Below are 27,724 nucleotides of genomic sequence, written 5' to 3' on the forward strand. Positions count from 1 at the left end.
CCCTCGGCCGCCCTCACCTCACCGCGGCGCGTCGCACATGCTCGCGTCACACTTAACGCGTCGCAGTCGCCGCCGTCGCACTCGTGTCGTCACTCCCGCCGCGACTTCACCCTTACAAGTCTGCGCGCGCGCTTGCGTATAACGTCCGTCCGGGATCCGTCTCCGGGGCGGCCGGGTGATTGGCACCTCCGAGCGGTTCCCGGGCTCCCGGTGCTCCGCTGTCTCAGCAGCGGAGCCGGCGGAGCCCTCACTGAGTCGTGCTCCTGGTGGAGCTGAGCTGGCCCCTCTTTCCACTTAGTGGTCCCACTCAGGGGCGCCGGCTGCTCCGCTTCCTGTCCACCTCCATGGCCTGGCCCAGTACACACACCTCACTGGGGGAGTGAGCCAGTGGATGGAAGAGCTCTGTGATCTCCCCAAATTCCACTCTCCTGAGCCCCTCCCTGGGACCTCACAGCCACGCAGGGTGCGGAGAGTCGGGGTGGTTTGTTCCCACTGAGAGTAAACCCCAATCGTCCTGGCACACTCATCTTGGCGAGCCAGTCCTGGTGGTTTAGATGTGCCACACTGAGGGCGGGCCGAGAAGCATGCCTGCTGCTGGCTGCAGCAGTCGGATGCTACAGGTAATGCTATGAGTGCATAGCACCTGTGCAGGAAAGGGGGTGTCCACCTCGTGAGAGTGGCCTCTTGGGGGAGGGGAGGGTGATGCACTGAGCAGAGAGAGCTTGGGCCCAGACACCAGCCCTGTGTGAGCTCCCGCAGCCACGGGGCCCACCTCCCCGTGACACTGTCAGGGAACACACACCAGTGCGGGCTCCCTGTTTGTTCACTCTTCACTCTACAGCTGGAAGCACCCCTAGGCACCGGTTGAGGGGCCACCAGCCACAATTGCCCCCTCCACACATACCTGGCTGCTGCTCCTGGCCACACGGAGCAGCTCCCTGAGGGAGCCAGCTGTCCCCACACCCACACCCAAGCCTGAGAAGCAGAGACCCTGGGCAGAAGCATCAGCCCAACTCCAGGAAGAGAGAGACGTGGCTCAGGTTCCCCTTCGTGTCTTTAATTGGCAATTCAACCCTGAAAATGGTTGTTCCAGGCTGGCCCTATGGGACAGCACCTGTTCTCTTGTGAGGTGGCGCTGAGCCAGCGCTTCACTGTTCCCCACCCAAAGGGCTGCCCCTGGAGAAGCCCGATTGGACGTGTCAGTGTCAGCTGACACTGCTTGTGCTTCCCATGAGGGGACGATGACTTGGGGCAGGAATGCCCACCGGTGGAAACTTCCAGATTAGGTGCAGGGGTTGGGGGCGGGGGGAGCTGTCCACAGGACAGCCCTCAGAGTGAATCAGCATTCCCAGGGCCTGGCTAGAAGACACTGGTCCCAGCCCCACCCGCAGGGTGACCTGGGCCTCTTCCCCGGAGCTAGGAGGACATGTGCCAGCTCCAGTGTCACCAGGCCCAGGCGGGGGCAGATCTCTCCCTAGAGAGTGGGTTCTCAAGCCCTGGCTCCCAGCTGTGGGCTGTGACTCCCCTTATGGGGTCTCCTGGTCAGGGAGGGATGCCTGTCACGGGTTGGGGTCAGTTCTGGCCACAGGCCAGTGCACCTCAGGCTGGCAAGCTGCCTGCCTGCCTGCCTTCCTACTGCATGGAGGACACGATGTAGGCTGTGGCGATGTACTTCCTGCCGTTGCTGTAGGTACTCTTGTCCCAGGTGTATGTCTGGATGGCCAAGGGGTGTCCACCCAGGCTTAGCTGGCACCTGTGGGAAAGACCACGTGGTCACGGGGACACCCTTGCCCTATCTGGGTCCCATAAGCTGCCCAGCACAACAGCACTGACTTGTACAGGGCCAGACCTGTTCCTTCTCTTCCGTTCTCCCAAAGAACACTGCTACCCTCTCATCCATAGGAGCATTCTGCAGCCCTGGAACCCCCAGTATCAGAGCTGAGACACCCCCAGGTGAAACAGGACCTCAGGGCTTTGGAGCAGCAGGAGGAGCAGAGTCTCCTCCAGAGGCTCCAGGCTCGGTGGGGCTCGAGGTCCCTGAGGGTCCCCCACACAGACCCAGGGCCCAGCAGACATGCTGAACGCCCCAGCAAGCTCCGAGTGACCCCAGGTCCCAGGGAGGGTTTCACTTGGTGGAAGCTATTACTCAGCAGCGGCTTAGGATATCAAATCCCATATGGGAGTGCTCAGGTAGAGCCCCAGCGAATCTACTTCTCAGCCAGCACCCTGCTCATGTGCCTGGGAGGCAGTGGAGGGATGGAGCAAGAACCAGGGTCCCTGCCACCCATGTGGGAACTCCTGGCTCCAGGTTTCAGCCGGGTTCAGCTCTGGCTACTGTAGGCATTTGGAGGAGTGTAAACCGGCAGGTAGAAAAGCTCTTTATGTTTCTCCCTCTCTCTGTCACTCTACCTTTCAAATAACAAAACAAATCTTTAAAATCAAAGATTTCCCTTGTGGGGGGAAGCAGGAAATGTTTCTGAAGCTGGTAGATTGACCCTGAGGCCAGTGAGTGCCCCACTCTACCCCAGCTGCCTCCCCAGTCAGGCTGCTCACTCTCGGCCTGGCCTGGCGATGAAGCACAGTGAGTACAACGCAAACTCGAACTCAGGGCTGCTGCCGATGAAAGCCGAGCCAACTTCCTTATAGAAGCCATCCCAGCTGAACTGCAGGGCCAGTACATCTGGGTATGAATTCCACTGTGAAGAGAGGGCAGCAGATGGGTTGCAAGGCTTCCTGCAGGTGCCTTGGGAGGAAGGCAACCCTCTGGCCCCTGCTTGGTGCAGAGAAGACAGGACGGGGGCAGTGGGCCCGGCACTCACAGGCCCATCGTACACGTAGCTGAAGTAGTCAACCAGGCCCTCCTTCTCCTGCAGGTAGAAGCGGATCCAGTTATGGAAACCTGTGACCTTGCCTTTCTTGATTTCACCTGTAAGATCCAGGCGGGTGACCCGGCTGTCCCAGCCTCTCATGGCCCCATACCCTTTAGTTATGGCCTCAGAAGGGTTCCTTCCCTGGCTACCTGCCCCGGTGGCCACTGGGGGATCCTCCTGGCTCTGTCTCAGGGTCTAACCAAGGAGGGACTCAGGGGCAGGACTATAAGCAAGAGGCCACAGATGTGGCCAGGCTGCCTTGAGGCAGATGGCTATCCCAGAGGAACCCATATGTGGGTCTGCCCTGCTCGCCCTCTGAGTTCCTCAGGACAGGCCAGCCTGAAGAATGGCCTCTCAGACCCACCATCATGTCTCAACATGCTCTGAGCAGCCCGGGTCCCCACCCCTCCACCAGGGTCCTCTGGGGCAGGGGCCCACCCGAGAAGACGTGCTCAAAGCCGCTGGAATCCCGTTCCTCGCCACTACGAGAGTACAGCCCGAACCACATGTTGTGCAGGTCATCCACCAGCTCCTGCTCCGAGTCATAGCGGTCTATGGGGAACATGGGACCTTGTACAGGGGAGGCAGAGCTGGGGCCCTCACCAAGAGACGCTGGGTCCAGCCCCCCATGTGTCCAGCCTCCCTTGCAGCAATGGTCATTGGAACCTGCCATGCCAGGCCTTGATACAGAGGCTGAGGACTGAGCAGAGGAAACAGAAGACAGTGGGCAGCCAGAGGACTGGCTCAACAAGCCCAGCATGACGGAGAAGCTTGGGATGTTGCACCCCAAACCTGTCCCCAAGCAGGTGTGTGTTGAGAACCAGATCCCCAATACTGCGATGTTGAGAGGAGACCTCTGGGTCATGATGGGGCCACAAGGGCCTCAGTAAGGGGCCGCTTCCCACCCTGCGCCTGGACCAGGCCCCGTCCTGGCCCGTCGACCAGTCTCATTGTTTTCTGCCAGCTGGACACCAGGGGGCAGCTGAGGACTGTGCTGTGCCTGCAGCATCCCAGGTGCAGCCTTGGCTCTGCCTAGAGTGGTGTGCACCAGTTGCCAGCGCACCCAGCAAGACGCCCTAGCTAGAATGCAGCAGCTCTGGGCAGAGGGCCCTGGATGAAGCCCAGGTGCCTGGAGCTTGGGAGGACATCTGCAGGACCTGACAACAAACCCAGCCACCCTCCCTGGATTTTCTGTTGTTGCCGATTCCCCAGCAACCAGCCCCTCCCTAGACAGTAGGGAGCAGGATGTGGGCTCCATGCTCTGTGCCCTGAGTAGGGTAGGCACAGGGCCTTGCCAGAAAGCCCCAGCCTGAGGCCAGAGGCGAAGCCTGATGACCAGGAGGTGGGGTGGTTTCCACGCCACCAATCTTTCCCTGTGGGCTCCCACACCTGCCCCATGCCCACGCTACCTGGTGTGCCTACTATGCCCGCCTGCCCATTGTGCCCAGCACGCATGCTCACTCTGCTGCAGCAGGAAGTCATAGAGCTCTCTCATGATAGCCGTCTTCATGACCTCACGCAGGAAGGCCTGCTGCTCGGCCAGCTGCTGGGCGCCCATATGCTCCCTGTGGCCAGTGGCTGGCTGGTAGTTATTGAGCAGCTGGATGAAGGCTGCATATGTGGGCTTGGAGAACAGCTCCTCATTGACATAGTTGAAGAGCCTGGGGTGGGTGGAAGGGACCCACTAAGGCCCTCCCTATGGGGTGTCAGGGATGGGTGGTGTGCACCTCACTATGGAAGTTCAGCCCCCCCAACCCCTGCCAGGCCTGCCAGATGTGGGGAGGGGTGGCTCACGGCTCAGGGCAACGGTCTACGCGGTCCCCAGTCTCCGAGGGTGAGATGCAGATCTGGCTGTTGAGCACAATGTCTTCCTTGCGTGCCTTGTTGGTATCGGCCCTGTAGATTCGCTCTGAGATGCTCCGCAGCTCCTCCCGAGAAATGGCATCGCTGCTGCGAGAGAAGCCCTCTGGGGGCATGGCAGGGGCAGGGTCTCAGCCTCCACAGGCCCGTGGCTTGCCACACCCTGGAGGTGCTGCAGGCTAGAAAGCCCTGGGTCTTGGCCTGACTGACCATGGGCCTCACACAGGCGCTGGAAATCCTCACAGCAGTTTCTGAAGTGCGGGCAGCGGGCATCGCAGTGGCAGGGCTGGTGTCTGTCGAAGGCTTCCCGGCAGCGACCCTGGCAGGAGCCAGGAGCTGCATACAAGCCTGAGGGCAGAAGTGTGTGTGGGCCCCAGAACCTGGGCAACGTCCACTAGGAAAGCCCTCCCGATGCCCACACCAGCTCCCAGCCCTGCCACAGCTGGCTGGGCCCCTCCAGGCCCTCAGCATCACCCCCACGCTGTGGCTGAGGAGCAAGCTCACTGCTGGCCGCGGCCGTGCCTGACTTTTCCCCCGGTCCTACAGTTGGCTGTGGCTCCTCAGTGTCCTCTCCACCTGAAGACAAGAAGCAAAGCCACAGTTGAGCTCTCTGAGGGCTTCAGCCCTGTGTATAGGCCTCCATCAGGACACACCAGGAACAACCAGAAGGCATAGGATTCAGGAGGAGACCTGTTGGCAGAAGGCAGATGGCTGGCCACCACCTAGGGGGTGCCCTGCTCTCCAAGCAGTCAGTGGGTGGAGGGTCCCAAGGCACTCCCCACAGCAGGGCCTTCCTGTGGGGGCTCCTGGCCAGAGGCAGAGCAGATTGTCAGGGCAAAGGGCTATTCCTGAGAAACCATATGGGGAAGATACGCCCTTTGCTGGCCCTGAGCAGAGAGGGCCAGCAGCAGGGAGAGAAAGGAGTGCCCGCCGAGTGAGAGTCCCTGCCCCCTCACACAGTGCAGGAACACCCTGCCACCCAAGGGAACAGCGGGGCAATAGCCAGCTCTACTCTGCCCATGTCGCTGCTGCCACCATGGCTGTCCCAGCGTACAGCAGCCTTCCACTCCTGTGGTGCCCTATATAGTGCTTCTAAGGGGAAGGGGTTTCCAACTGTGAAGCTCAGGCATAGGAAGTGAAACACACCAGCCTGGATATACCACCAGCCTGGTGGTCTGAGAGGCCCTGGTGAGGCTGTGTCTGCTTGCTGGGCTGTCCATGGGAATATCTGCCTGCCCTGGGGCGTCCTGCCTCCCATGGGGAGCCCTGCTGCCCATGGCGAGCTCTGCCACCCGTGGGCAGCCCTGCGGGCCCGGGCATGTTCTGTGCAGCTCTGGAGAGCCCACCAGGGTAAGGTACTGCTTCTCTCAGCAGACCCAGACCACCCCAGGTGAAGCTTGGCATGGGGCACAGGTGGCACTACTCCAGCTTGCCCCACAGCCACTGCCCTTGTGCCCATATGGCCTCAGTGACTAGGCTGGGCCAAACCATGGGGTTTGGCAGTGACACCATAAAGCTGTGTGTCACAAAATAAAAGCTGTGTGTCACAAAAGTCTGAACATTGCGACCCTGAGCAAGCGTTTATCTGGCCATGACTGCCGTGGGCTCTAGGCTGGAACTGTGTGTCTGAGCAGGACTAGCCACATGGCCCAGGCACCTGCACCTGCTCTGTCCCATTCTGATGGGGTGTGGGGGCAGGAGAGACAATCTGGAGGCACTGTGGCCATTAGGGCACTCCCTCGAGGACTAAGCTATGTGGGTGGCTGCTGATTTGCACTTCTGCAACTTAAGCCGTGGCAGATAACATTAGCTGATTAGCTGTGTTAAAATGTCAGTGTTTTCTCACTCTGCTCTCATAGAATCAGGGGTTTACACTTTCAAGACTGTGAATCCTGCAAGCTCAGATACTAAGGGAAAATGATGCCTACTATTTTAAGGAGATGCAAGACACGGTGCCCCTGTCCCCATGGGGCCTGCAGTGCCTCCCAGGCCCCCAGCCCACGGGAGCCTCACCGGCACACAGGCACATGTAGTCTGCACAGCAATCCCCATACTGGGGACACCAGCTATCACACTGGCAGGTGGCACCCCTGGTGAATCTCTCCTTGCAGCGAGATACACAGGATCCTGTCTCCCCTGTGAGTTAGAAGGGCCACAAGCTCAGCTCCTGCCTGGTAGTGCCCTTACAGGAGGGGGTCATTGCTGGACAGACACAGTCACACAGCCTCCTCCCGCCACCTGCCCAGTACAGCAGGACTCATCATCAGGCAGAGCAGGGTCTCAGTCCGGCTGCCCCAGCTGGCCGGCACAGCCCCCACCGGGTACCTGAGTACCCAGCTCCAGCCCGGACACCACAGGGCAAGTGGGAGTGGGGGTGCTGGCAAGAGGAACCTTGTAGGGCAGCAGGCACTGCTGCTCCCGCCCTTTCCTGCCCCTGGCTGCCTTCCCATCCCCCTCCCCTGGGGCTCTGGGGACTGTGTTCTCAGCACCACGCCTCCCTCTTCCTTCCAGACTTTGGCTGTGTTGGGACAGCTGTGAGCCACCATGGGGGTGGATTCTGAGGTTGGGATGTTGTCAGCTCAGAGCCCAGGCTGTGTGTGAGGGCAGGTCAAGGTCAGGTGAGGACAGAATGTCTGATGTGAATCAGGGCTGAGTGTGTTTGGGCACAGGTGGGTGTTGACCTTGGTGAAGTGGTCACTTTGTATTGGTGTCTGGGCAAAGTTAGGGGTGGCCAGAAGGTGACATGAAAGCTGGAAGGGGTGTCAGGCTCAGAAGAACAGTAATTTAAGTCCTGCCTGCTCCGCCCAGCTGCATGGTCTCACAGCCAGGAGAGGGCTGGGGAGGCTTGGTGGTCAGGCTAGCCCTGGGGCTGACAGCAAGAAGCAGTGCCCTGGTGCCAAGCTGTCCACGGCTGGAGTTCTGGTTTGATGGCTTCCCAGCTACAGGTTCCTACTCAGGTTGTTTAACCTGGGGTGCCTCCATTGCCTTATCGGGGGAAGTTAATGCAGCCTATCTCATGAAATCTTCATGAGGAGTATATGAGCTAATATTAGTGAAGCACTTAGTGCATAGAGGGGCCCTGGGAGGTAAGGGTTCGATGGACTGGGCCAGCCTCGGCCACAGGCCCCTGTGCCCCCCAGCCATGGATGAGGCGCTGGGCCAGCCTGACCAGTCCTGAAGCATCTTCTCACCAGGGACTGTGGTCCCGTGGACCAGCCACGTTGGTCCCTGGGAACCCAGAAGAACCACTCTGGAATCTTAAGTCGTACTCCTGTGCACTGAATGGTAAGGTCTGGAGGGATCCCCAGTCAGCTGCCCGCCTGACCAGCCTGGCAGGACACCCAGGACCAGGGCAGGAGGCCCAGGCAAAGTAGGGCCAGGCCAGCAGAGGCCCTGGGAAGCATTTACTTTCTTCCGGCGGCTGGCACACTGCGGGCAGCTAAGGTAATAGGAGGACCCCTGGCCCAAGCTCAGGGGGTTTGCTCTCAGTCCAAGCACTGAAGTTCCAGGAGCAGCCTGTGCCAGGGTCCCCAGGGGGTCTCCTGCTGGGGGAACTGGGTCTGCCTCAAGGTGACCAAGGGACAACAGAGAGAGCAGGGCTGGGAGGGACCTGTCTGGGGCTGCCTGACTCCTTCTCCAGGGTCCCTCCTCCCCCCTTACTTCCTGAAGACCTGCCAGGGGTCCTGCCTGGGCTCCCTGCCCCTATCCTCCAACATCCTCCAGTTGGGTTCTATTTTGTCCCAGTCAGATTCTGCCTCCTCCGACTCCACACCCAGAGCCCTTGGTCTCAGGCTGGACGGACTCAGCCCACTGAACTCCGGGAGCGCTGCTGTCTCCACGGAGACTGCATCACCCAGGAGCTGTGTCCGGGCCTGCAGCCTGTATCTCCTCACTGGGATGAGGTCCCCAGCATGCTCGCTTGGCAGCACAGCTCTGAGACTGGCAGGAGCCCCGTAGGACTCACAATCCCGCAGTCCCCTGCAGACACACAGCCAGACTGACCACTGTCCCCACCAGTCACAATTTCTCTGCCTCCCTCTCCAGGCTGCTGCTCCAGAACATCTCAAGGAACACAGGCCCTAGGGTGCTCCCCTCCTCCTGGGTGGGCGCTGAGCTGAGAAGGCTTTGCAAACTCCCCCACTGCCTGGAGCCACCCCCTCTGGCCATGGACAACATTCCTGTAAGGTTTTCCATCTGGGAATCCTGACCTTTGGAGTATGGCTGTTCCTCACATCTCAAGGCCAGATGCTAGTGCCTGGGGTGTTGAGGCAGGCCCGGGGCAGGCAGAGCGGAGTCTGCTAGGACCCCCCAGTTCAGCTCCCACATAGACATGCTTCCCACCCATCAACACGGCAGCTCTGGGGTCTTGTCACCAGGCTCCCCCAGAAGCTGCCCGTCAGGCCCTGTCCTCTGACCCCTTGCACAGCCTCCTGGTGGGGCCTTGTGGTTTCCTCCAGGGTCTACCTCCCTCCTAAGGGGCAGGCCACAACCCCGGGCAGGACTAACCCGCAGCCAGACTACTGGGAACCCCGCTCTGTGCCACATGGTGCCCCCAGAAAGTAGTCTTCCGGAGCGCAAAACCAGCTTGCAAGAAGGGAGGTGTGTGCCCGACCCATCCAGCTGTGAAGAGGGGGTTTCTGGGCTTGCCAGGCCCCCAGCTCCACATGGACTCCACATCAGCCAGCCATCCTCATCCTTGACCCCGCTCTTCAATTCTCTTCCTTGCGGCAGACCCCGACCCCAGCCTGTGTGCACCAGGCTGACTTACCGGCACAGGCCAGGCTGCAGAGCATGGCAACCAGCAGTGGGACACAGGCCCTCATGGTGCTGTGGGAAGCCCAAGGGGGGTGGCTCTTGGACTTGATTGGAGCAGGTGAGCAGCCCAGACTGGCTGAGCTGTTAGAGTCCCCAGGACCTTTGGGTCTGGAGCCTCGGGAGCCTTGCGGGAGAAAAAGAGGGAGGGACCCCGGGTGGGGCCAACAGGAGAGGGCGGGTCCTGCAGCTGTTTCAGTGAGGGCAGGGGGAAGGTGCGGAGGCCAGCAGGTCCTGCCAGGTGTTTGGAACAGGTCCTGCCAGCTGTGATGGCAGCAAAGTGGGTCATGCAGCCAGGAACAGTGAGCAAGTCTGCTGTGGGGCTCTCCGTCCAAGTGAGGGGCATGCAGGGTCAGTCCCAGCCTCATCGCTCCACTCGTGGTACCAGCTCCGAGGGTGGCAGATGGCAGGTGCCTGGGCGGGTGTGGGGCTCATGGGTGTCTCTGTGGCCATGGGTCTGCGTGGGTCAATCCCCAGAAGGGACGCTGATGACTCTCACTGAGTCAGCAGTTCAGGTTCTACCTGTTCCAGGTGCTTACAGCTTCCCAGGTGGAACAGTAGTTCCGGGAAGGGCCCAAGATCCCTTGTTCTCCTGGGATCCCAGGGCCCCTCCCTCCTTGTGTCCCTTCCTTAGTGAGGGCTCTGTAGGTCCACCTGAGATCCTCAAGCGGATGGCAGGCAGAACTCTGGCTCCAACACAACCCAGGGACTTGGAAGACGGTCTCCTCCCTCAGGGACCTGTGAAACACCTGCCTGCCCACCTAAGGCTATACTTCCCAGGTACCCAGGCTGAGCAGTTGCTGGTGCAGAGCGCACAGATGGGATCTCAGACCCAAGAGACCATCGTGGATGACAGCACCATGGGGCGAGAGCCTGGCTCCCTCCCCTGAATCAGGGTATCGTGACTGAGGGGAGGTTGGCAGTTGGGGAGCATGCGGTTGCCTGTGCAGTTAAGTGCTGGCACCATTTTGAAGGAGGAGATGGCCTCTGACCCACAGCTTTGGGGGCTCCCAACCCCAGACTGGCGAGTTCCCTGCTCAGGAATCCAGTGAGGCCAGAGGCAGAAGGCAATGGAGCACAATGCTCACCCAGCAGCCCTGCCCAGGCAGCATATTCCAAGGCAGACCCCATCCCAGGAACCTGAGGTCCCTGCTCCCACAAAACTACCTCCTAGACCCCAAACCAGGAACCAAGTTTCACCTCCCAGCTTGGTTCCTAGGCTCCAGGCGGGCACTTGCGAGGGCTCCCACAGATGTGAGGGTAGCAGAGGAGCTGCTGCTAGAATGTGGATGGGGGGCTCAGCCAGTGACTCCTCAACACGTGTGGCTGCCCACAGGGATTGGGTGTGTGTCAAAGGCAAATCCGCCGCTCAGCTCCCTATTCCTCAACTCATGATATCTTGGTCTCACCATACATACCACAAGTCCCAGAGGGGCCGTCGCTGCACCTCTGCCAGCCATGCCAGGTGGCGGCAATAAGCAGGTTCCAGGCGACAGTGTGGGAGCCAGTAGGGGAGAGTTGTAGACAGAGATATACCTGCCTGGGGCCAGCCAGGAGCCAAGCCCAACAGGAGGTGTCCGGCCAGCCCTGGCCCCAGGTGTGCCGGCCAGCCTGGTGGCTCTGTCTCTCAGGGGCAGCAACAAGTATGGGAATCTCTGATCCAACAGGTGACAGTGACAGCTCCTGCCCCAAAGCCCATCCCCATCCACCAGGTCCCTCAGCAGTGAGTAGGGTGCCAGAGGCTCGGCTGGGCAAAGGGGGTGTGCAACCGCAGGGTGCCTCCGCACCTCTGCTTCCCTAGCAGACATGACCAGAGCAGAAGCTGCTCCAGGATGAGTCAGTGCCCAGCTGGCACTCAAGGAGCCAGACGCGGTGGTGAACTGACTCAGCAGAGTAGTCAGGGAACCTAGCAGCCCCCTGGGCAAGGTGAGGCCCACACAGCTCAGCTGTCCACCCTGGGACAGTCCCTGTAGACGTCAGTGTCATCAGGCCTTGGGTGTTATCCTGCAGGACAGGTGCCTATCTCAAAGGTGGATGTGGCCCAACAGCTGTGCCTGACTCTGGAGAAAGCTATGTCCCACTGGCAACCAGCCCGGGCTCCAGACCCTAGCCCAGTGCTCCACAGACGGGACCACTAAAGGTGCCACAAAAAAGCCACAGGAGATGGGTGCCAGGATGGCTGGTGCCCACCTGAGCATGGGCTTCCCTTCTTTCAGAGTCCCACTCAGGGCAGGGGGAGGTGCTGAGCATCCCTCGCTGAGTTAAACCTGGACCTTGTCCACTGACTGTGTTGTTTACCCTTGCACGGGTATCCCAGCATGTGAACATCAGGGTCTTCCTATACCCAGCAGTGGGCACTTGAGCCTCCTGGCACAGCACCCAGGGCAGGCTTCTTGTCCACAGGCGTAATGTTCAGTTACTACTACAGCTGCTCAGAGCTGACCACTGTAGGCAGTGGAGCCCCTGAGCCACAGACACCACAAACAGGAAAAGGGTCCCCACATCTATGGTACAGGGCCACTTCCCACCTGCAGGCGCCCACCTGGGCAGCAACAAACTCCTTCACCCAGGCACCCACATGGCCACAGCTGCCCCCAACTCACACACACCAGGAGGAAAACCAGAGCCTGAGCAGGCTTCAGACCCAAGTGTGGCAGAACAGTGCCAGTCCTGAGTGCCCAACTCTCAGACCACATATACAAGTGAGCCCGCACACAGCTCACCTTGCTCCTAGGGTCACTGGGCAGTGTCCTCAGGGTCCCATCAACCTGTGAGACCTCTGTTCCCCGTAAGGCCCAGCTGGGGTGGGTGAGGGGCAGCCCAGGAGGAGGCTGAGAATAGTGGCTGATAGAGCTGCACCTGCAGAACGCAGCCCCCTCCTCAGCCGAGCAGGTCGGAAGGACCCTACAGCACTCAGCATTCCTTTGCCCCCCAAACCCTACCTTTACAGCCCCCTGATAAAAACCACCCCTCACGCCCCCAGGCGTAATTTCCCTGCCCGCTGTCTGTATGGGATCAGTGAGCCTAGCCAGGAGTGCCTTCCAATAAAGCTTTGTTTTAAGCTAAACTGTATTCTATGTAGATTTCTGGTTCTGAACATGAATTCTGAGCCTTACAACTCCCAGAGCCCCAGGCAGCAGTGGACTGAGTCAGGCTCACTTCTCCAAGCAACCACCCTGCTCATCATCCTGGGAGGAGTGTAGACTGCCACCCTGGCCCTGCGGCCACAAGCCCCTCCCAGTGCCGTCAGCCTGGAACCCAGCTGAGGCCTTGAAGAGTCTGGAACGCAGGTCAGGCCCTGATGGACACAGACCACTCCAGTTTGAGCCCTCCAGGCACGAGTGAGGGCCCCCCCACCCCAAGCCTGAGGCAATCATGGGAGTCTTTGTCCATCTCAGGACCAGGGCCTGGTCAGGGTGTGCCCCACCTCTGTGTCAGGGTTCAAGGGCCTCCAAGCTGGACTTTGGCAGGGCAAATTCCCTTGCCTGGACACACCCCCACAGCATCTTTCCGTCTCAGGGGTGGCTGCTGGCTCACCCACTCAGCAGCAGGAAATGAGGGGGTGGTAGGAGGTCCTCTTGCAGCTGAGTCAGCAGCCAGCACCCCATCCCTCCAGCATTCCCCCTCCAAAAGCCCTCTACCTCCTCCCCTAGGCCTCCATTATGAGGCCCTCAGGGTAGCCAGCAGGTGACCTGAAACTCCTGCCTAGAGCTAAATGATGCTCTTTTGTTTTCAAAAGGGGAGAGGGAGGGGGGTACCCCCTTCTCTGGCTCTGCCAGAGCAGCTGGGGCTTAGCACAGGGGCTGGCTGCGCTGTCACCAGACGTGTCTTAGCTTCAATGTACTTGAGATGGGAAGGCTGTGAGGGCATCAGCATGGCAAGCACAGGTTCCAGCCCCAGCTGCTGCAATTGCCATGCAGCTCCCTGTCAGTGCACTGGAAGGCAGTAAATGATGGTCCTAGCGTTTGGGTCCCGTGAATGTAGCTCCTGGCTGCTGCAACCATTTGGAGGAGTGAACCAGCAGATGGACGACATCATGTGTTTTGCCCTCAACCCTCTGCCTTTCAGATGAATAACAGTCTTCTTTGAAAGAGAAGTGAGGAGAGAGGACAGGAGAGAAGAGAGCTGTGACATTGAGCGTGGAGGGAGGAGAGCTCAGCTGTTTGCCACAGGGACCCAGCAGCAGCAGCAGTACAAGAGAAACAATGTTCTCTGCTACTCAGGCAAGGTGGGGTCTGGGGCTGCTGGGCACAAAGGCAGGTGTCCCCCAACCTCAAATGGTGCTGGGTGAGAGAGCCAGGACCCCTAGTCCCTACTCAGCCCTTCCTGGAGTGTACCCCAAGGTTCCTGCCTGCACAGAGCAGGGGAAAGTAGGGGGAGGCTGAGTGAAGTTCTTTGTACACACATGTGACATGTGAGCAGACATATAACCGTGCATGCACACACATGACATGCACATGCAGCATATAAAGGTGCATACCCACTCAAGCACAACTCACACCCATGTGTGCACACATACATCCTTAGCTTTTCCTCCTTCCACACCGAGCTGGGCCTCCTGGAACGGGGGTTTGGGGATCCGGAAGGTTCAGTCCTCGGCACTGAGCTCCTGGGGCAGTCTCCCCTGAGCCTCAGGAGGGACCCACACAGGAAGCCAAAGCAGCTGGGCCCTATAGGGCCACTCAAGGTGTGAGAGGTGCCCGGCAGCCAAGAGCTCTGAAGGACACAGGTGCTACACAGAAGCCTGGGGAGGGGCATGGGAAGCTGTGTCCCTGAGGCCTGGTCCACCCTGGGTCAGAGGATGCCAGCCTGGGTCTAGAAGGAACAAAGGCCTCTGGGACTTCCAAAGCACTCTTCCCCTCTCCCACTCAGGGAGGCAGCAGACTGCTGGGGGAAGGATGGGAAGGGTGGCTGGCAGGGGTCCTGGACTCTGTTGCCCCTGGGGAGACTGTGTATGGCCCAGCCACCGGCTGTTTCTGGCTGCTGGGTCCCAGAGGGCAGGGCCTGGTCCTCTCAGCCACGCGTGCAGGTACACACAGCTGTCCTCAGAAAAACAACACAAACCTTCAGGGATTACCCCTCCCACAAGGCCCTGCCCACACCTCCAGGACGCCACAGGTCACACACCAAGCACTCACACAACAGAGCAGAGGCGGGGCCTGGGGCACACCTGCTGTGCACAGCTCTATTGGATAGTCCTGGCCATGCCCCCTGGGCTCGCTCTGCCAGCTCCACTTCCAAGTCCTCTTTAGTCATTCCAGAGCACAGCAGCTCCATGCTGCCCACGCCCAGGACCTCCAGTCCAGTCCAGCCCACTCTGGTCCCCTGCCCAGCAGAGGGCCCCTCCGCCCAGTCATTCTCCTAGGGGAAGTGCCTGCTGCAGCCCTCGTTACGGCTCCAGCTCCCGTGACAGGCGGGACAGCTCCCGTTGGTTGTCGATGACCTTTAGCTGTTGGACGTCTGCCCAGGCGCTGGCTGGATTCCGTGTGCTCAGGGACTGCTCCGAGCCTGGTGGACAAGAGGGGTCAGCAAGGTGCCACAGCATTGCCCCTCAGCTGACACTTGTCACACAGCTCCCCACCCACCGCCTCTGATCTCCCCTACCCCACAACAGACAGGCCTGGAGGTTGGCACTGTGGCACAGAGCATTAAGCAGTTACGCGCAATGCCGGCATCCCATCTGGGCACCAGTTTAGGTCCTGGCTGCTCCATCTCCGATCCAGCGTCCGGGAGAGGTACATGGGAAGACAGTAGAAGATGGCTCAAGTGCTTGGGTCCCTGCACCCACGTGGGAGACCAGGACGAAGCTCCTGGCTTCTGGCTTTAGCCTGGCCCAACCCTGGTCATTGTGGCCATTTGGGGAACGAATCCGCAGATGACAGCCTCTTTCTTTTTCTCTCCCTCTGTAACTTTGCCTTTCAAGTAAAATAAATAAATCTTAAATAAAAAAAGGCTGGATCTGAAGAAAGCAGATCTCTGGGACTTCAAATAACATCAAGCCCCTTACTAGGGCCAGAAAGAGCTGAAAAGGAACAAAGCTTGTTGTCCTACAACTCTGAATACAGTTGCAGGGTTTTTATAGAGGAGGGGTATGTATGAGCAATTAGTTATTTCAATAAACCAAAAATGAGCCAATCAAAATTCAGGGAGCAGTCCGCTGGGCTAAGAGGAGCAAGTGCAATCACTGCCACCCCTCCTGCCCAGGCAGGCGACAGCTGCACAGCACCAGCGGGACAGATGCAGACACAGAGGGCAGGGGACGCTAGCAGCCATGTCATACAGCTCCAGGTCGGGCCGGCTGTGGGTGCCCACACTCAGGCTTGAGCACACACTACAGTTGCCCCCTAATGCAGCCCCTGGGAGGCAGTAGTGAGTGAGGGCTCAAGTGTGTGGGCTCCTGCACCCACGAGGGTGACCTGGATGGATAGAACTCCTGGCACCTGGCCCAGCCTGGGCTGGTGTCGCTATTTGGGAGTAAACCTTGCAGACAGAAGATCTCCTTCTCTTTCTTCACACTGTGTGTCTGACTTTAAATGGGTCCATCCTAAAAAACCCAGAGTGAACACTACACTGGACTTAAAACCAGGCGGGCTGGGGAGGCTGTGTAGCAGCAGCAGGGGAGCCTACTCTGGGCACTGGGCTCGAGGGCCGTGTGTTGGCCGAGGGCTGGGGAGCAGAGGTGCGGACAGGGCGTGCACATGCAGGCATAGTAGCACCCACTTTACTTACATGTGGAGATCCGCGATGCCTGGCTGTCCTCGTGTATGTGGGCAGCTCGGGTCCTGAGTGGGGAGAGGGGCGCTGGGTGGGTGAGAGGTGGGAGTCAGCGATCAGCTGAGCCAGGGCATCCCGGGGCGGTGCGGGGCTCTGCCCAAGGGCCCGTCTTCTCACCATGGCTGGGGCCTTGGCAGTGGTGCAGCACCCGCACGGCTCGGGCCAACATCCGCTGTGGGCAAGAAGGGAGTGAGCACCGGCCCCGCCCTGCCTGAGGCTGCGGTGATTAGAGGCTCCAAGAGGGGCTGGAAGGAGCACTGAGGCTCTGCAGCCCCCAGGTCAGGGAGGATTCCATGCTCACCATCTTCTCGAAGTTGATGAGGTTCTCCACGAGCGTGCGGTTTCCCTCGTGGATAAAGGTCATATCTACAAGGGGGTCTGCTCTCAGTGCCCCCTCCCTGGTCCCTGCTCCCACATGGGCTGCTGTGACCTCTAGAGTGAGCCAGGCCCCAAGCCCAAACCTCATGAGGCCCTCGCAGATCTCCTCTGGCCTTGCCTTCTACACTACTTGCTGGGTGGGTAGCAGGCAGGGGCCAGGGGCGGGGGAGGTGCCCAGCCTTACCTTTGAGAAGGAGAGGCATGAAGGGGATGACTGGAGGGGAGAGTTTGGCGAGAGCCACACGATAGGCCCTGTGGTTCCAGGACGGGTCCTGTGGGAGAGGGACCACAATGGGGTCCTGCCCTTGAAAGGCCCAGGAACACACTCCTTTCTCAGCCACAAGGATGGCCTCAGGGGCAGGCTGTCCCAGGTCACACCGCTGGGGCTTGCACAGGGTGAGGGGCTGATGCCATGACTTCCTGGTCTCCCACCAGCACCCAGCAAGCCCCACAGCGGGAGGTCATAGGTGAGGGTTTCTGGGAAATCCTTTTATTGGCTCTCCCCGGATCTCTGGGCCTCTGTCTCAGTCCTTCTCTGTACACCCAGGGTGGGCATTATACCACCACGTGTCCTATAACACACACACTCAGGGTGGGTATTGTACCATGTGTCTCACTAACACACACTCAGGGTAGGTACTACACCACCACGTGTCCTGTCCACACACACTCGGGGTGGGCACTGCACTACCACATGTCCTGTCCACATCCACACACAGCTTAGTGTGTAACATCATGCCCCATCCCAGAGGCCTGTGTCCCGCTCCTCCCAGCCTGGTACACATGCAGACACCCTGGTAACCCACCCCCGGGCTATGGGCTAGAGGTGGGCCAACACTTACCAGCAACCTCTCGAGGGCTGAGTGCAGCTTCCGGACCTTCTGGGGCAGCCGCTGGAAGACAGTGAAATGGATAGGAGCTGTGGCCTCCAACAGCTGCCCCGCCCTGCCTCCCTGGGGCCCAGGACCTGGTAGGTGACCCTACCTCCCAGGTGCGGGCCAGGCGGGTGATGGCTGAGTTGCTGAGACCAAACATGATGGCAAAGAATGAGTTGAGATTCTTCTGCTCCTTCAGGCTGTGAGCAGAGGAGAAAGAGCTCAGTGTGGTACCTGAGCCAGACGGGGGCAGGGGGAGCAGTGCCACAACCACAGTCCAGGACTCACTGGGCGGCCAGCTTGATGAACTTCCTGAGCAGCTGGGCCCGCGGGCCAGGCAAGGGGCAGAGGCACAGCTCTGTGGCCACCCAGTACTGCAGCTGGTTGAAGCGGCGCATGAAACGCTCCAGGTTGGCGGTGGTGACATTGCGCAGGTGCTGGGGACCCAGCACGTAGTGGATCAGCTCCACCTGGCAGGGGAAGTGAGGTAAGAGCTGCCTGGGGCAGGGGGTTTGTCCCCTCCCCCATGGTCCCTGTGACCCATACCTGGTGGATGCTGTGGAAGAGATCCCTGTCCTGCTCCGTTAGCTGCCCTGCCAGGTCCTTGGCGCTCACCAGCTCCAGTGCCTCAGCTGAGCCCACTGTGGGCCCCAGCTGCTCAGGGTGTGGGGTCTGCAAATGGGAACACATGTGTGGGTGCCTGTGGGATTCAGGGCAGGGCCTGGGGGCCATGAGGGCATGCTGCAGGGGTACAGGGGCTGTTGGGGTCTTCCTGACAGTGTCCCGATGTGGGGCCGACCGCCTCTCCAGGAGTCTGTTCACCCAGGCAATCTGACAGCCCTGGATGCTTCCCCAGTTGGGGCCCCTTGGCAGCCATCCCCATCTCTGCCTGGCCTTACCAACTCATGCACCTGCTGCGGGTTAGCCACAAAGAGCCGCTCATTGAGTCCCAAAGATGTGGCCACACCACGGGCTTCTGGCTGCAGGCCCACGGCATCTGCACAGAGAACGAGGGCTGCACTGGGCGGTCAGGGGCCCAGCCACATACCACCTAGGCAGGAAGGGGGATCTCAGCAGTAGGGAGACCTTGTCCCTCTGAGCATCAGTGTCTAGGGTGGTGCCAGAAGACGCACCTGAACACATGTGTGCTGTGTCTCTGAGTCCCTGACACACATGGGAAGCCTGAGGACACCCCAGTGTTGCTGTCCATCAACCCTGCCCCTTTGCACTGCCATGGACGGGCCTGTGTTCCCAGGCCAGAGTCAAAGAAAGTGAGCTGCTTTGCATTTCTGTCATGTATACAGCCTGACACTGGTGTCACAGCAGTGTAGCAACACGTGTATAAGAGCTAAAAATACCCATGCTCATGGGACTGCAGCAAAATATAGGCTCCTGACAGCTGCCCATCATTGTGGTCTGAAGGTAGGCACCTCTGAGAACCTCAATGAAACCATCCTGGGCAACCGCAACTCACCAGGCGGCCACCAGGGGGCAATGCTTCCTGGGGCGGGGCACAGGTGGCTTCTATGCCCCGCCCCTCCGTAGCTCTCACCAGACTGCCAGCCAAGACTGGGCTCTGTCCAGGTGGCAACATCCCTCATACAGCCACAGCATGCCCCGGCTTTGCGCCAGGCCTGTGTGCCGAGTCCTTGGTTCACTGTCCCACCCAGCAGCCAGAGCAGCCCCTTCTCTAGCCCCCGACATTCAGCAGGTCGCAGAAGTGCCTGCTGCATGCCCAGGTGAGCAGCGACTCAACCCCATGAGGCATGCCCAGATGTCCTGGCTGCCTATCCACAAACCTCTTAGCAGCCTCCAGAGTCAAAGGGTTGCTGTGCCTCTGCTGGGAGGGGTGTGACCCGCAGGCTGTGCCCCCTCCAGAAGTGATGCAGGCCCAGGGTGACTCCTCCCCAGGATCCACCCCCACAGCTCACCGCCTGCAGAGTTGACCTTCACCAGCACCTGACCACTGGTTCTGCCATCTGCCTGAGCCAGGGCCGCCAGCACCTCCCGCACCGAGGCCGTCACGGGCAGCTGAAGGGTCAGCCCCGAATGGTCGGGCCGGTAGATTTCGTAGGACACTACAGAGGAGGACGACAGTGAGCTAGAGGCGCTGCCTGGTCTCCCCACCCAGAAGAAGTGCACGGGGGTCCCCAGTGTGCACAGGGCCTGCTTGGCCAGCCACTCACCTTTGTCCCCTGCTCGGATGGCACAGTTGCTGCTGGGCAGGGGTTCTTCGTGGCTGGGGAGCCAAACAGGTGCATTCCAGGCCTGAGGGGAAAAGGAAGCAAGGCTGGGCAGATAGCAGCCTAGGGGAGGGGCTGAGCACCCCCTGGGTACCCGAGTCCCCCTCCCGCATGCCAGCTCTGCTCTGTGGCCTGGTAAGAGGTCCCCTCTCTGCTGCTCCTTGCTGGCACCTGTGCCTCTGCCCCAGGATTTCCCCTGCTCTGCTCCCTTCTCACTGGCCAGAACATCTACCTGTGAGCCTCCACCCTCCCCCTCCTCAGCCCGAATTAGTCAGGGCTGCACCTGAAGATGTGCAAGAAGCCAGCTGGAGCAGGGGACCTGCAGAGGGGCCCGCAGCTTTGAGATTGAGACTAGACGAAGAATCTAGTCAGGCCAAGCCTCTGAACGAGGGTCTGGGCTGAGTCAAATGCTTAGGTATGTGTGGCGCACAGCCAGGCCCCCAGCAGAGCCCATGCCAGTCCCAGCTGGTACCTTCAACTGAGGAGAGGCATTCCCACAGCCATTTTCCAGCCTGGGGGAGCAGGAGAGCGGGCGTCAAGAGGAAGCTGGCTCCCAGCAGCAGCAAGTCTGGGGGTCCTAGACCCCATGCTGCCCACTTTCCTGAGCCCAGGATAGACAAGAGACCAGGCACAGCAGGGGAGGGAAGGGAGAGGTGGGTTCAGGTGGGTTCTGGACCCTTGACCCCATGCCTAGCCTCAGTGGGAATGTCTGAGAAGGCAGTAATGACCTCAGCAACTCATCAGATGGGGCTGGCATGCCCTGGCACCAAGAGCTTCCAGCAATAAACATGCTGGATGGTGGACATGAGGACAGCAGGGGCGTCCAGGGACATGGACAAGAAGCATGGGTTAGGAGGGGTGTGGCCAGGACTCAGCTGGTCCCGGTGCTATGGGCCAGGGTGAGTCAGGGGTCACCTGTGGAGTCGCCTCCTTTCTGGCCACTGTCCCTTCAGCAGGCCGCTCAGCTGGACATCCCCACTCACTAGCTCAGAGAAACCCTGTGAAGAGCAGAGGTGCTGAGCTGGCTGCAGTCTCGGGGGGCCCAGCTGCACCCTTCACGCCCAGGCACCTGGAGGAAGTTGGAGGCCGCAGGGTCCGCATGCAGCATGGGGCCATACAGGGCCACCCACTGGTTGACCAGCCGCACGATCTGCTGCCTCTTGTTGCACACATACGAACTGCGCTCCTGCTCACTGCCACCTGCAGGCTGCGCGTGGAAGGTGGCGTCGGTCAAGGAATAAGACACACAGCAGAGGGTCCAGGGCACAGCACAGCTAGGGAAGCAGGCAGCTCTCTCTCACACTAACACACTCTCACAATCTCTCTCACACACCATCTCTCATAGTCTCTCACACATTCTGTCACACAGCTTCCTCAGGTTCTCACTTCCTTTTCACATACATTCTGTCACACTCTCAGTCTCCCGCTTTCTGTTACACTTTCCTAGTCTCTCACACTCTCAGTCTCCCGCTTTCTGTTACACTTTCCTAGTCTCTCACACTCTCAGTCTCTCTCACACTCTCAGTCTCTCTCACACACTCTCACACTAGTTTTTCACTCACAGTCCCTCCCATTTTGTCACAGCTCTCAGCCTCTCACATGCATTCTTTCTCATACACATTTTGCCACACACTCACATACTCTCAACACACTCGTTTTCTCACACAAGTCATGCACAGTTAACAGTTTCTTACAGACACTCAGAAGTCTCACGCAGTCTCTCTGTCACACACTCACGGGGTGCCCCATGCCCCCTCCACAGGTAGGAAGGATATTGGTGCAACAGTGCAGGGCAGAGCTGTGCACTGGGCATGAAGACGCTGTGGGTCAGCAGGAAGTCACTGAGGAAGGTCTCTTGGGGGGGGGGTTGGAGGCTTCAGAGGTCAGTGCTGTGAGCAGGACAACCTTCCCAAAGACCCAGCTGAGGTCCTGACCCCTACACTGTGCTGAACACACAGTGCGACTGCCACCCCTACCTGTGGGGTCATGGGAGCTGGAATCGGGCCGCATGGCCTCCAGCAGGAGCTCCAGGATCTTTTCTGGGGTGCCAGACATCACTGTGTACCTGGGGCAAAGGTGGACCCTGAACTGACTGTGCCCCACCCCTACTCCCCAGCAGACACCAGCCGTCAATCATGCCACTCCCGCTCCAAGTTTACCAGCCTGGTCCACCAACCCTGCCCAGGGTGGCCTGAGGCTGACCCAGGGGTGGGGAGCTGCCTCCTACCGCGTCCTGCCTGGCGTCGGGGGACAGGCAGGGCTGGCGCCCTGGGAGGCCCTCTCTAACACCAGCACCACCTTGCCATGCTCTTCCAGCCTCATGGTCTTGGCTTCCACGTCCTGGGGGACAGACCCGCTCTGAGCCCCAGCTGCCCTGGCTGGCCAGGTCCCTGAGCTCTTCCCTCCCAGCACCAAGCCCCACCTGAGCAACCTGCCCCGGTCCCCCCACTCCAGGTGCAGTTCCCGCTCCAGCCCCCACGACTCCTCGGATCCCCAATGAGGCACCTTGATGATACGGTTAAAGTCCTGCTTATCCACACGCAGGAAGTGACAGCTGTCCTCTCGCAGGATGATGGTGGCCGCCCGGGGCGCATCATTCACCAAGGCCAACTGCCCAAAGTCATCTCCCTCATGCAGGGTTGTCACCAGTCCCTGCAGTAGGGACCCAGTTACAGCCTGCCCTCCAGGTGACAGGGGAGGTGGGGGAAGGGGCGACAGCCTTAGGGCTGGGGGCTCACCTTGCCGTGAGTGACCACGTTGACAGACCCCTTCCAGATAATGTACCACGATGTGCCCTTGTCGCCCTGGCTGAACACTGAGCGAGGCAGGAGTCAGACACTCCCCCCCCAACACACCTTGCTCGGGGCCCCAGGGCCCAGTCCCACTTACACACAGTCCCGGCCTTGCTGTGCGGCTCAAAGAGCAGAACTGCTGCCAGCTCCCGCTTCACCTGCAGCCAAAGAAGGCAGTGAGCAGTGATGGGGTGGGGGAACGTGAGGGGATGCTGCTGTTCCCAGAGTGCAGCAGCCCGAGGCAGTTGAGAGGATGTGTGGAGGGCAGGCAGTGGGACTGACCGAGTTGGACAGGTGCGCCACAGCCTTGATATGCAGCAGCTCCTCGAAGATGAGTTCTAGCTCCTCATGTGTGCGCTGACTGGGGCTGTGGCACAGCACAGGAAGCCAGCGCTAAAGTGCGGGCTGGGAAGGAATGCAGGCAGGCCCAGGGCCAGCCGGTGCCTCTGCTGACCTTTATGGAGAGTGGCAGGTGCTGGACACCAGGCCAGGTGCTGGCATGTATTGCCTCCCACACACAGCCCTCACAGCAGCCTAGTGAGGCGGGTACCGCTGTCCCCGCCTACTCCACAGAGGTGGAACCTGGCCTAGCTGGAACTGGAACCCAGACCTGCCCAGGGTTTCAAAGCCCACCCACTCGGGTTGTGCCTGCCCATCAAGGCCTAGGATCCGGCCTGCTGCTCCACTCAGCTCATCCCGCTGGCTAGCAAGGTGGGCTCCCCGACTCACGGCTTGCGAAGGGCCATGGTGAGCAGAGCGTCAGGCCCTCGCTGTGCCAGCAGAGCCATGGCCTCCACCAGCTCCTCTTCTGCCCCGGGGCTCCCTGTGGGCTCTAGCTCCAGCCAGGGAAACCGGTAGAATTGGGCATCACGGTCCTGGAAGGCCCAGTCATGTTTCACTAGGGACAGAGAGGTGGAGGGGAAGAAATTGAGGCTGTGTGGGTCTGGGTCCCCAGTGTAAAGCCAGCCCCTGCCGTGGGGCTCACCGTGGTACAAGGCACCTTCATCCAGGAGCACCTGGCAGATGCCCACGGCCTGGCTACGCGAGTGCACTGCCAGCCCCAGCGTCAGGATCCCATCTACCAGCTCCCGGCCAGAGCAGCACTGCCTGGAGGACAAAGCCATTGAGAGGAACAGTGGCCAGCCCATGCCCAGGTCCTCCTGTGGGCAGTGGGAAGAGCCCCCTCACCGATAGAGCCTCAGGTGATGCTTCCGGTCGCGGATGAGGCCTGGACAGGCAGCCAGGAGGTGCCGGTACAGCTGCTTCCCAGCCCTGAGCACGCGCTCCGTGGAGGCCTTGGGGAGAGCACAGTGGGCTTAGGCCCAGGCCTCCCCATGGCCCCGTGCCCTCCAACCACATCCTACCTGCTCCAGGCTCCCGCTGAAATCCAGGGACTCCTCGCTGGCAGTGAGCGGCGTCTGAGGGCAATGGACAGTCTGGTCATTATGCAGCCTCAGCCCTCTGCTATGCCATCCCCTGGGTGGCCACCTGGCACCGCCTCCCCAGACCCCAGCAGCCCTGCCCCCACAGGGAGCCCTTGAGGGCACCCTGCTGCCAGCCCAAGAGCTCACAGGAGCCATGAGAAGCAGCAGCAGAAGCTGGAGACCAGCTCCAGGTCTGGGGCCTCAGGCACAATCGCAACTGTGCACAGGTGCCTCAACTTCCCCCTTCCTCGGCTTCTGCACCTGCACAACATGTAAGAGACCAATGGGACTGACGCGTGGGCTTTGGGGGTGCAGGGTGACTGGACCCAGGAGGCTGCCAAAAAAGGGAGAATCAGCCCCTCCCTCAGCGTCCCTTCAGTGGGAGTCCTGGAGCCACTGGGACGCTTCTTTCCTTGCCTGCCAGTCGGAGCACATCATAAACACCATTGTCATGATGACAGATCACACATGAGCCAGGCACAGTCATGATTGTCCCTCATTGAGGCTCACAGTAAGCAGAGGCATAGGGGAGGGGTCCTAGAGACTGAGCCCCTGGGGACAATTCCTACCAGTGTCCACTGTACTTGCCCCCTCTCCTTCCACCCAGCTCACTGCCACCAGCTCTCCCTTCCCACCCACTACCTGAAACGCCTGGGAGGACTCTGATTCCAAACATAAACCCACTGACTGCCTGGGCTGGCGTGCACGGGCGCCTGGCCCGAGGCTGGACGGAAGTCACTAGGTGTCTCCAGGGTATTCCTGCTGGGGTCACAGGGCCCAGCCCAGTGCCAGACACAAAGCCCTGGAGACTCAGGGACAGGAAACGAGGAGGAGGAGGAGTCAGGGGAAGGAGGAAGGGCAGGAATGCTGCCTGGCCTGTGCCCCAGAGCTAATGACTCCTTGCAGCCCGGGTCGAAATGTCCAGGTACCCACAGTGCACTGCTCCCTCACACAGGACCCTGGAAAGCAAGTTCTGGCTGATGCTATGTTGCACTGACCCTGGGCCGAGGAAGACAGGGCGGTGGGGCCACGCCATCCCACACCTCTGCTGCCTGTGGGCCCGTCTCTTCCCTCCACACAGCAAAGGGACAGTGGCCTCAGGTGTGTTCTGGGGGCACACAGCCGTGGCCAGCAGCAAGTCACGGCACATTAGGTCTGTGAAACTGCAGAACCTTCTAGGTTGGGGCAGGTCTGCAGGGAGCAGTGAGCTGCAGGGCCAGATCCTGTCCCTCACGCTCCTACCTGGTTGTGACCTGTGCTGCTCTAGTCCTCTGTGCTTCAGGGTTAGTGACCTATGCGTGGGGCCCACCCCATGGGAGCTGACAAGCATCCAGTGGTGCCAGGACACGCATAGTGACCATGTGGAGGACGTCCAGGACCTTGGTCCACCTGTGGAACCCGAGGAGCACCTATGGCCCCCATACCACCCAAGGATGGAGCTGACAGCCTCCCTGCTGGTTCAGCATCAGTGTCAACAACTCAGCTGGGAAGCTGCAGGAAGCTCCCCGCTCACCTGCCCCTCATCCGGTACAGGAGCAGATGCCAGCCAGCCTCTCCTCCCTTGCCCCCGTGCCCTGTTGCGCATCCTCACAACTACATGGTGAGGGGACCCTGCAGACCAGCTGTCTGGGGTTGGACTTAAGACACCAGGTGGGGCTGTGTGGGGAAGGATGGGAATGGAGAAAGGCCAGGGTGCCCTGGGTGAGCACAGTATGGTGGCTATGACCACCCAGGCCTGGGACCCAGCTTTGCAGCACAAACCTGTCACACTTCCCTGTACCTCCACTTTCCCATCTGTCAAATGGGAACAGTGACAGCCCCACACTCACAGGTGTAGGGTGCTGGGTGGAGCCAGCAGGTTGCCGAATGGGGTCATTTCCCCCATGTCCTGCAGAGAGCAGCCAGGTCCTCCACGAGGTCTCCATGACCTTGCCCTGCCTGCCACCCATTCCTGTCCCATTCACCTCCGCCTTTGCCACACTGGGTACATTCTCTCCAGTAGAATCCTTTCCCTATGTAGCTGCCTGCTGGCCTCTCTGAGCTCTCGCAGGCACAGCCAGAGCCTTCCCAGCACTGGACACTGCTGGCCAGACGCTACCTGTTGGGGCCCCACATGGCACTCAGAGGTGAGGGGGCAGGCGCTGGGGACTGCCCAGTCCGGCCTTTGTTCAGGGACCTTCTGGACACATTGCAGCCAGCTGCTTCTGGCCCTGAGCATCTAAGCTCCCTGCAACACCCCCTCCTTGCTCCTGGCAGCTCAGCAGCCCACTCTCCCACTCTTCCCACCTCCCCACACAGACAGGCGCCCTTCAGCTCCAAGGGCCACTGGCAGCCAGGAGACAGCCTGGCGGCCTCCTCCAGCCCCTCCCAGAAGCTGGGCCCCAGGAGGCTTGCCTGTGACCTCACAGTCCTCCGCACCTGACCTCCCCCCACCCTGCCTTGCCTCCACAGCTGGAAAGGGGACAGGAGATGCACTAGTAATTATAGCTTGAGAAGGAAGGAGGCAGGCCTGGCTCCAGCCCAGTGGCTCCCAGTCTTACCAGGGCGAGGGGGCTGGGGACCCTTCATCCTGCTCAGTTTTCCTGCAACTTCCTGGTGTGTGTTGTGGGGGGTGCCCTACACAGAAGGGGATCCCGTGCCATGTTGGTGGGCCAGCTCCCTCTACCCCCTGGTTTGCCTTGCAAGACCCACCACAGGGCCCCTCAGCCTGCCCGCAGCCACCGCCTTCTTTTCCCTCTGGCCAGCTCCTTCCTTCCTCAGGCTTCAGGGAACTTTTCCACTGGCAAACCCTGGCAAGCTTCACACAGCTCAGAATCTACACCAGCCCCTAAAACTAGGACTCCCGCAGGACTCCTTATCCCATGCCAACGATGGGAGTCCAGGCGCCGAGCCAAGCTCACCCACCCTCACCTGGCCCTGCCCACACCTGAGTGAACATGGCCCTGTGGGCACGTGCACTCGGCCGGCCGGTCGCAGTCCCTGCTCCCCGCCAGCAGGTTAGACACCGCACGCACTCGCTCACCCAGCGAAGCCCCTGCACACGGCCGGGGCGTCCGTGCGGCGGCAGCAGCAGCTGGTAGGAGCAGCTCCGGGGCCGGCGCATCCTCCGCACCGCGACCAGCAGCTGAGCCTCCGGCGGCAGGTCAGCGAGACCGCCCACCTTCGCTGAGGGGCCGGGTCACCTGCTAGCGGCGCGCACCTGGCCAGCCCCCCTGGGATGCGGGGAGCACCTTAAACAAGCCGCGCGGGCAGGGGCAGAGGGACCGCGGCGGCCTTCCCGCCCGGCCGAGCCGCCTCTTGCACGCGCTGGGCGGGTCTGGAGGAGGCGCCGCCCCTGCGCGCAAGGGGTGCGGGACGGCTCCCCCAGTCTCTGCCACCGCCTGCGCACCGCAGGTCTCCCAGGCTCAGGACTGCCCGACACCCGAGGCCCGGCAGCCCCGGCTGCGTCCCACTTCGGGCTGTGGGCGTCCGCCGCGCCCACCCCTGGACCCTACTCACTGGGACCCCTGCCACCTCTCCCGAGAACACGCTGTGGCAGCCGGGCGGGGGTCCTACGGACGAGGCGGGGCCGTGACGGTCCAGGGCAGAACTCCGAGTCTGGGCGCCCCGCCCAAGTGGGAGGGGGCGCGAGAGGGGGCGGCCGGGCGCGGTGGGAGTGGGGTGCTGGCCCGGCCGCCACGTGGCCCGGAGGAGAAA

General features: G+C 60.7%; 2 protein-coding genes across 3 annotated transcripts; both read right to left on the reverse strand.

Annotated features, from left to right (window-relative positions):
- Positions 1-1,579: 1,579 nt before the first annotated feature.
- ENDOU (endonuclease, poly(U) specific) lies at positions 1,580-10,124 on the reverse strand. The gene is made up of 8 exons (XM_058655907.1): positions 9,499-10,124; positions 4,941-5,078; positions 4,665-4,836; positions 4,332-4,531; positions 3,309-3,422; positions 2,820-2,926; positions 2,554-2,696; positions 1,580-1,753 (listed from the first exon to the last, which is right to left on the reverse strand). Exons 1-8 carry the CDS (start codon positions 9,908-9,910, stop codon positions 1,633-1,635), a joined length of 1,407 nt encoding a protein of 468 aa, XP_058511890.1. The 5' UTR covers positions 9,911-10,124; the 3' UTR covers positions 1,580-1,632.
- Positions 10,125-14,691: 4,567 nt separating this feature from the next.
- Positions 14,692-27,683, reverse strand: RAPGEF3 (Rap guanine nucleotide exchange factor 3). 2 transcript variants are annotated; one of them, XM_058656098.1, is made up of 27 exons: positions 27,051-27,683; positions 23,969-24,022; positions 23,793-23,899; positions 23,590-23,711; positions 23,334-23,502; positions 22,887-22,971; positions 22,702-22,762; positions 22,551-22,627; positions 22,318-22,464; positions 22,040-22,152; positions 21,789-21,877; positions 21,588-21,666; positions 20,882-21,032; positions 20,728-20,810; positions 20,285-20,324; positions 19,756-19,837; positions 19,501-19,647; positions 18,469-18,566; positions 18,116-18,241; positions 17,858-18,039; positions 17,679-17,769; positions 17,537-17,587; positions 16,879-16,966; positions 16,618-16,682; positions 16,434-16,488; positions 16,272-16,324; positions 14,692-15,050 (listed from the first exon to the last, which is right to left on the reverse strand). In XM_058656098.1, exons 1-27 carry the CDS (start codon positions 27,129-27,131, stop codon positions 15,033-15,035), a joined length of 2,514 nt encoding a protein of 837 aa, XP_058512081.1. In that variant the 5' UTR covers positions 27,132-27,683; the 3' UTR covers positions 14,692-15,032. The 2 variants fall into 2 exon arrangements, with proteins under 2 accessions (XP_058512081.1, XP_004597930.2); XM_004597873.2 differs by having other exon boundaries at positions 16,272-16,343; positions 27,051-27,681.
- Between the last annotated feature and the right edge of the window lie 41 nt (positions 27,684-27,724).

This window comes from Ochotona princeps, chromosome 27 (assembly GCF_030435755.1).
Source record: "Ochotona princeps isolate mOchPri1 chromosome 27, mOchPri1.hap1, whole genome shotgun sequence".
NCBI classification, from domain to species: Eukaryota; Metazoa; Chordata; class Mammalia; order Lagomorpha; family Ochotonidae; genus Ochotona; species Ochotona princeps.

Excerpts from the sequence above, each read along its gene's own strand:
- RAPGEF3 (XM_004597873.2), bottom strand. The coding sequence starts at position 27,131 with ATGCGCCGGCCCCGGAGCTGCTCCTACCAGCTGCTGCTGCCGCCGCAC. Across the intron at positions 20,325-20,727 it reads GAAAGGAGGCGACTCCACAG|GCTGGAAAATGGCTGTGGGA; the intron begins GTGACCCCTGAC and ends CTGCTCCCCCAG. Across the intron at positions 19,838-20,284 it reads ATGCCTCTCCTCAGTTGAAG|GCCTGGAATGCACCTGTTTG; the intron begins GTACCAGCTGGG and ends TTTTCCCCTCAG.
- ENDOU (XM_058655907.1), bottom strand. The coding sequence starts at position 9,910 with ATGAGGCTGGGACTGACCCTGCATGCCCCTCACTTGGACGGAGAGCCC. Across the intron at positions 4,837-4,940 it reads GCGCCTGTGTGAGGCCCATG|AGGGCTTCTCTCGCAGCAGC; the intron begins GTCAGTCAGGCC and ends CCATGCCCCCAG. Across the intron at positions 4,532-4,664 it reads GTAGACCGTTGCCCTGAGCC|GCTCTTCAACTATGTCAATG; the intron begins GTGAGCCACCCC and ends CACCCACCCCAG.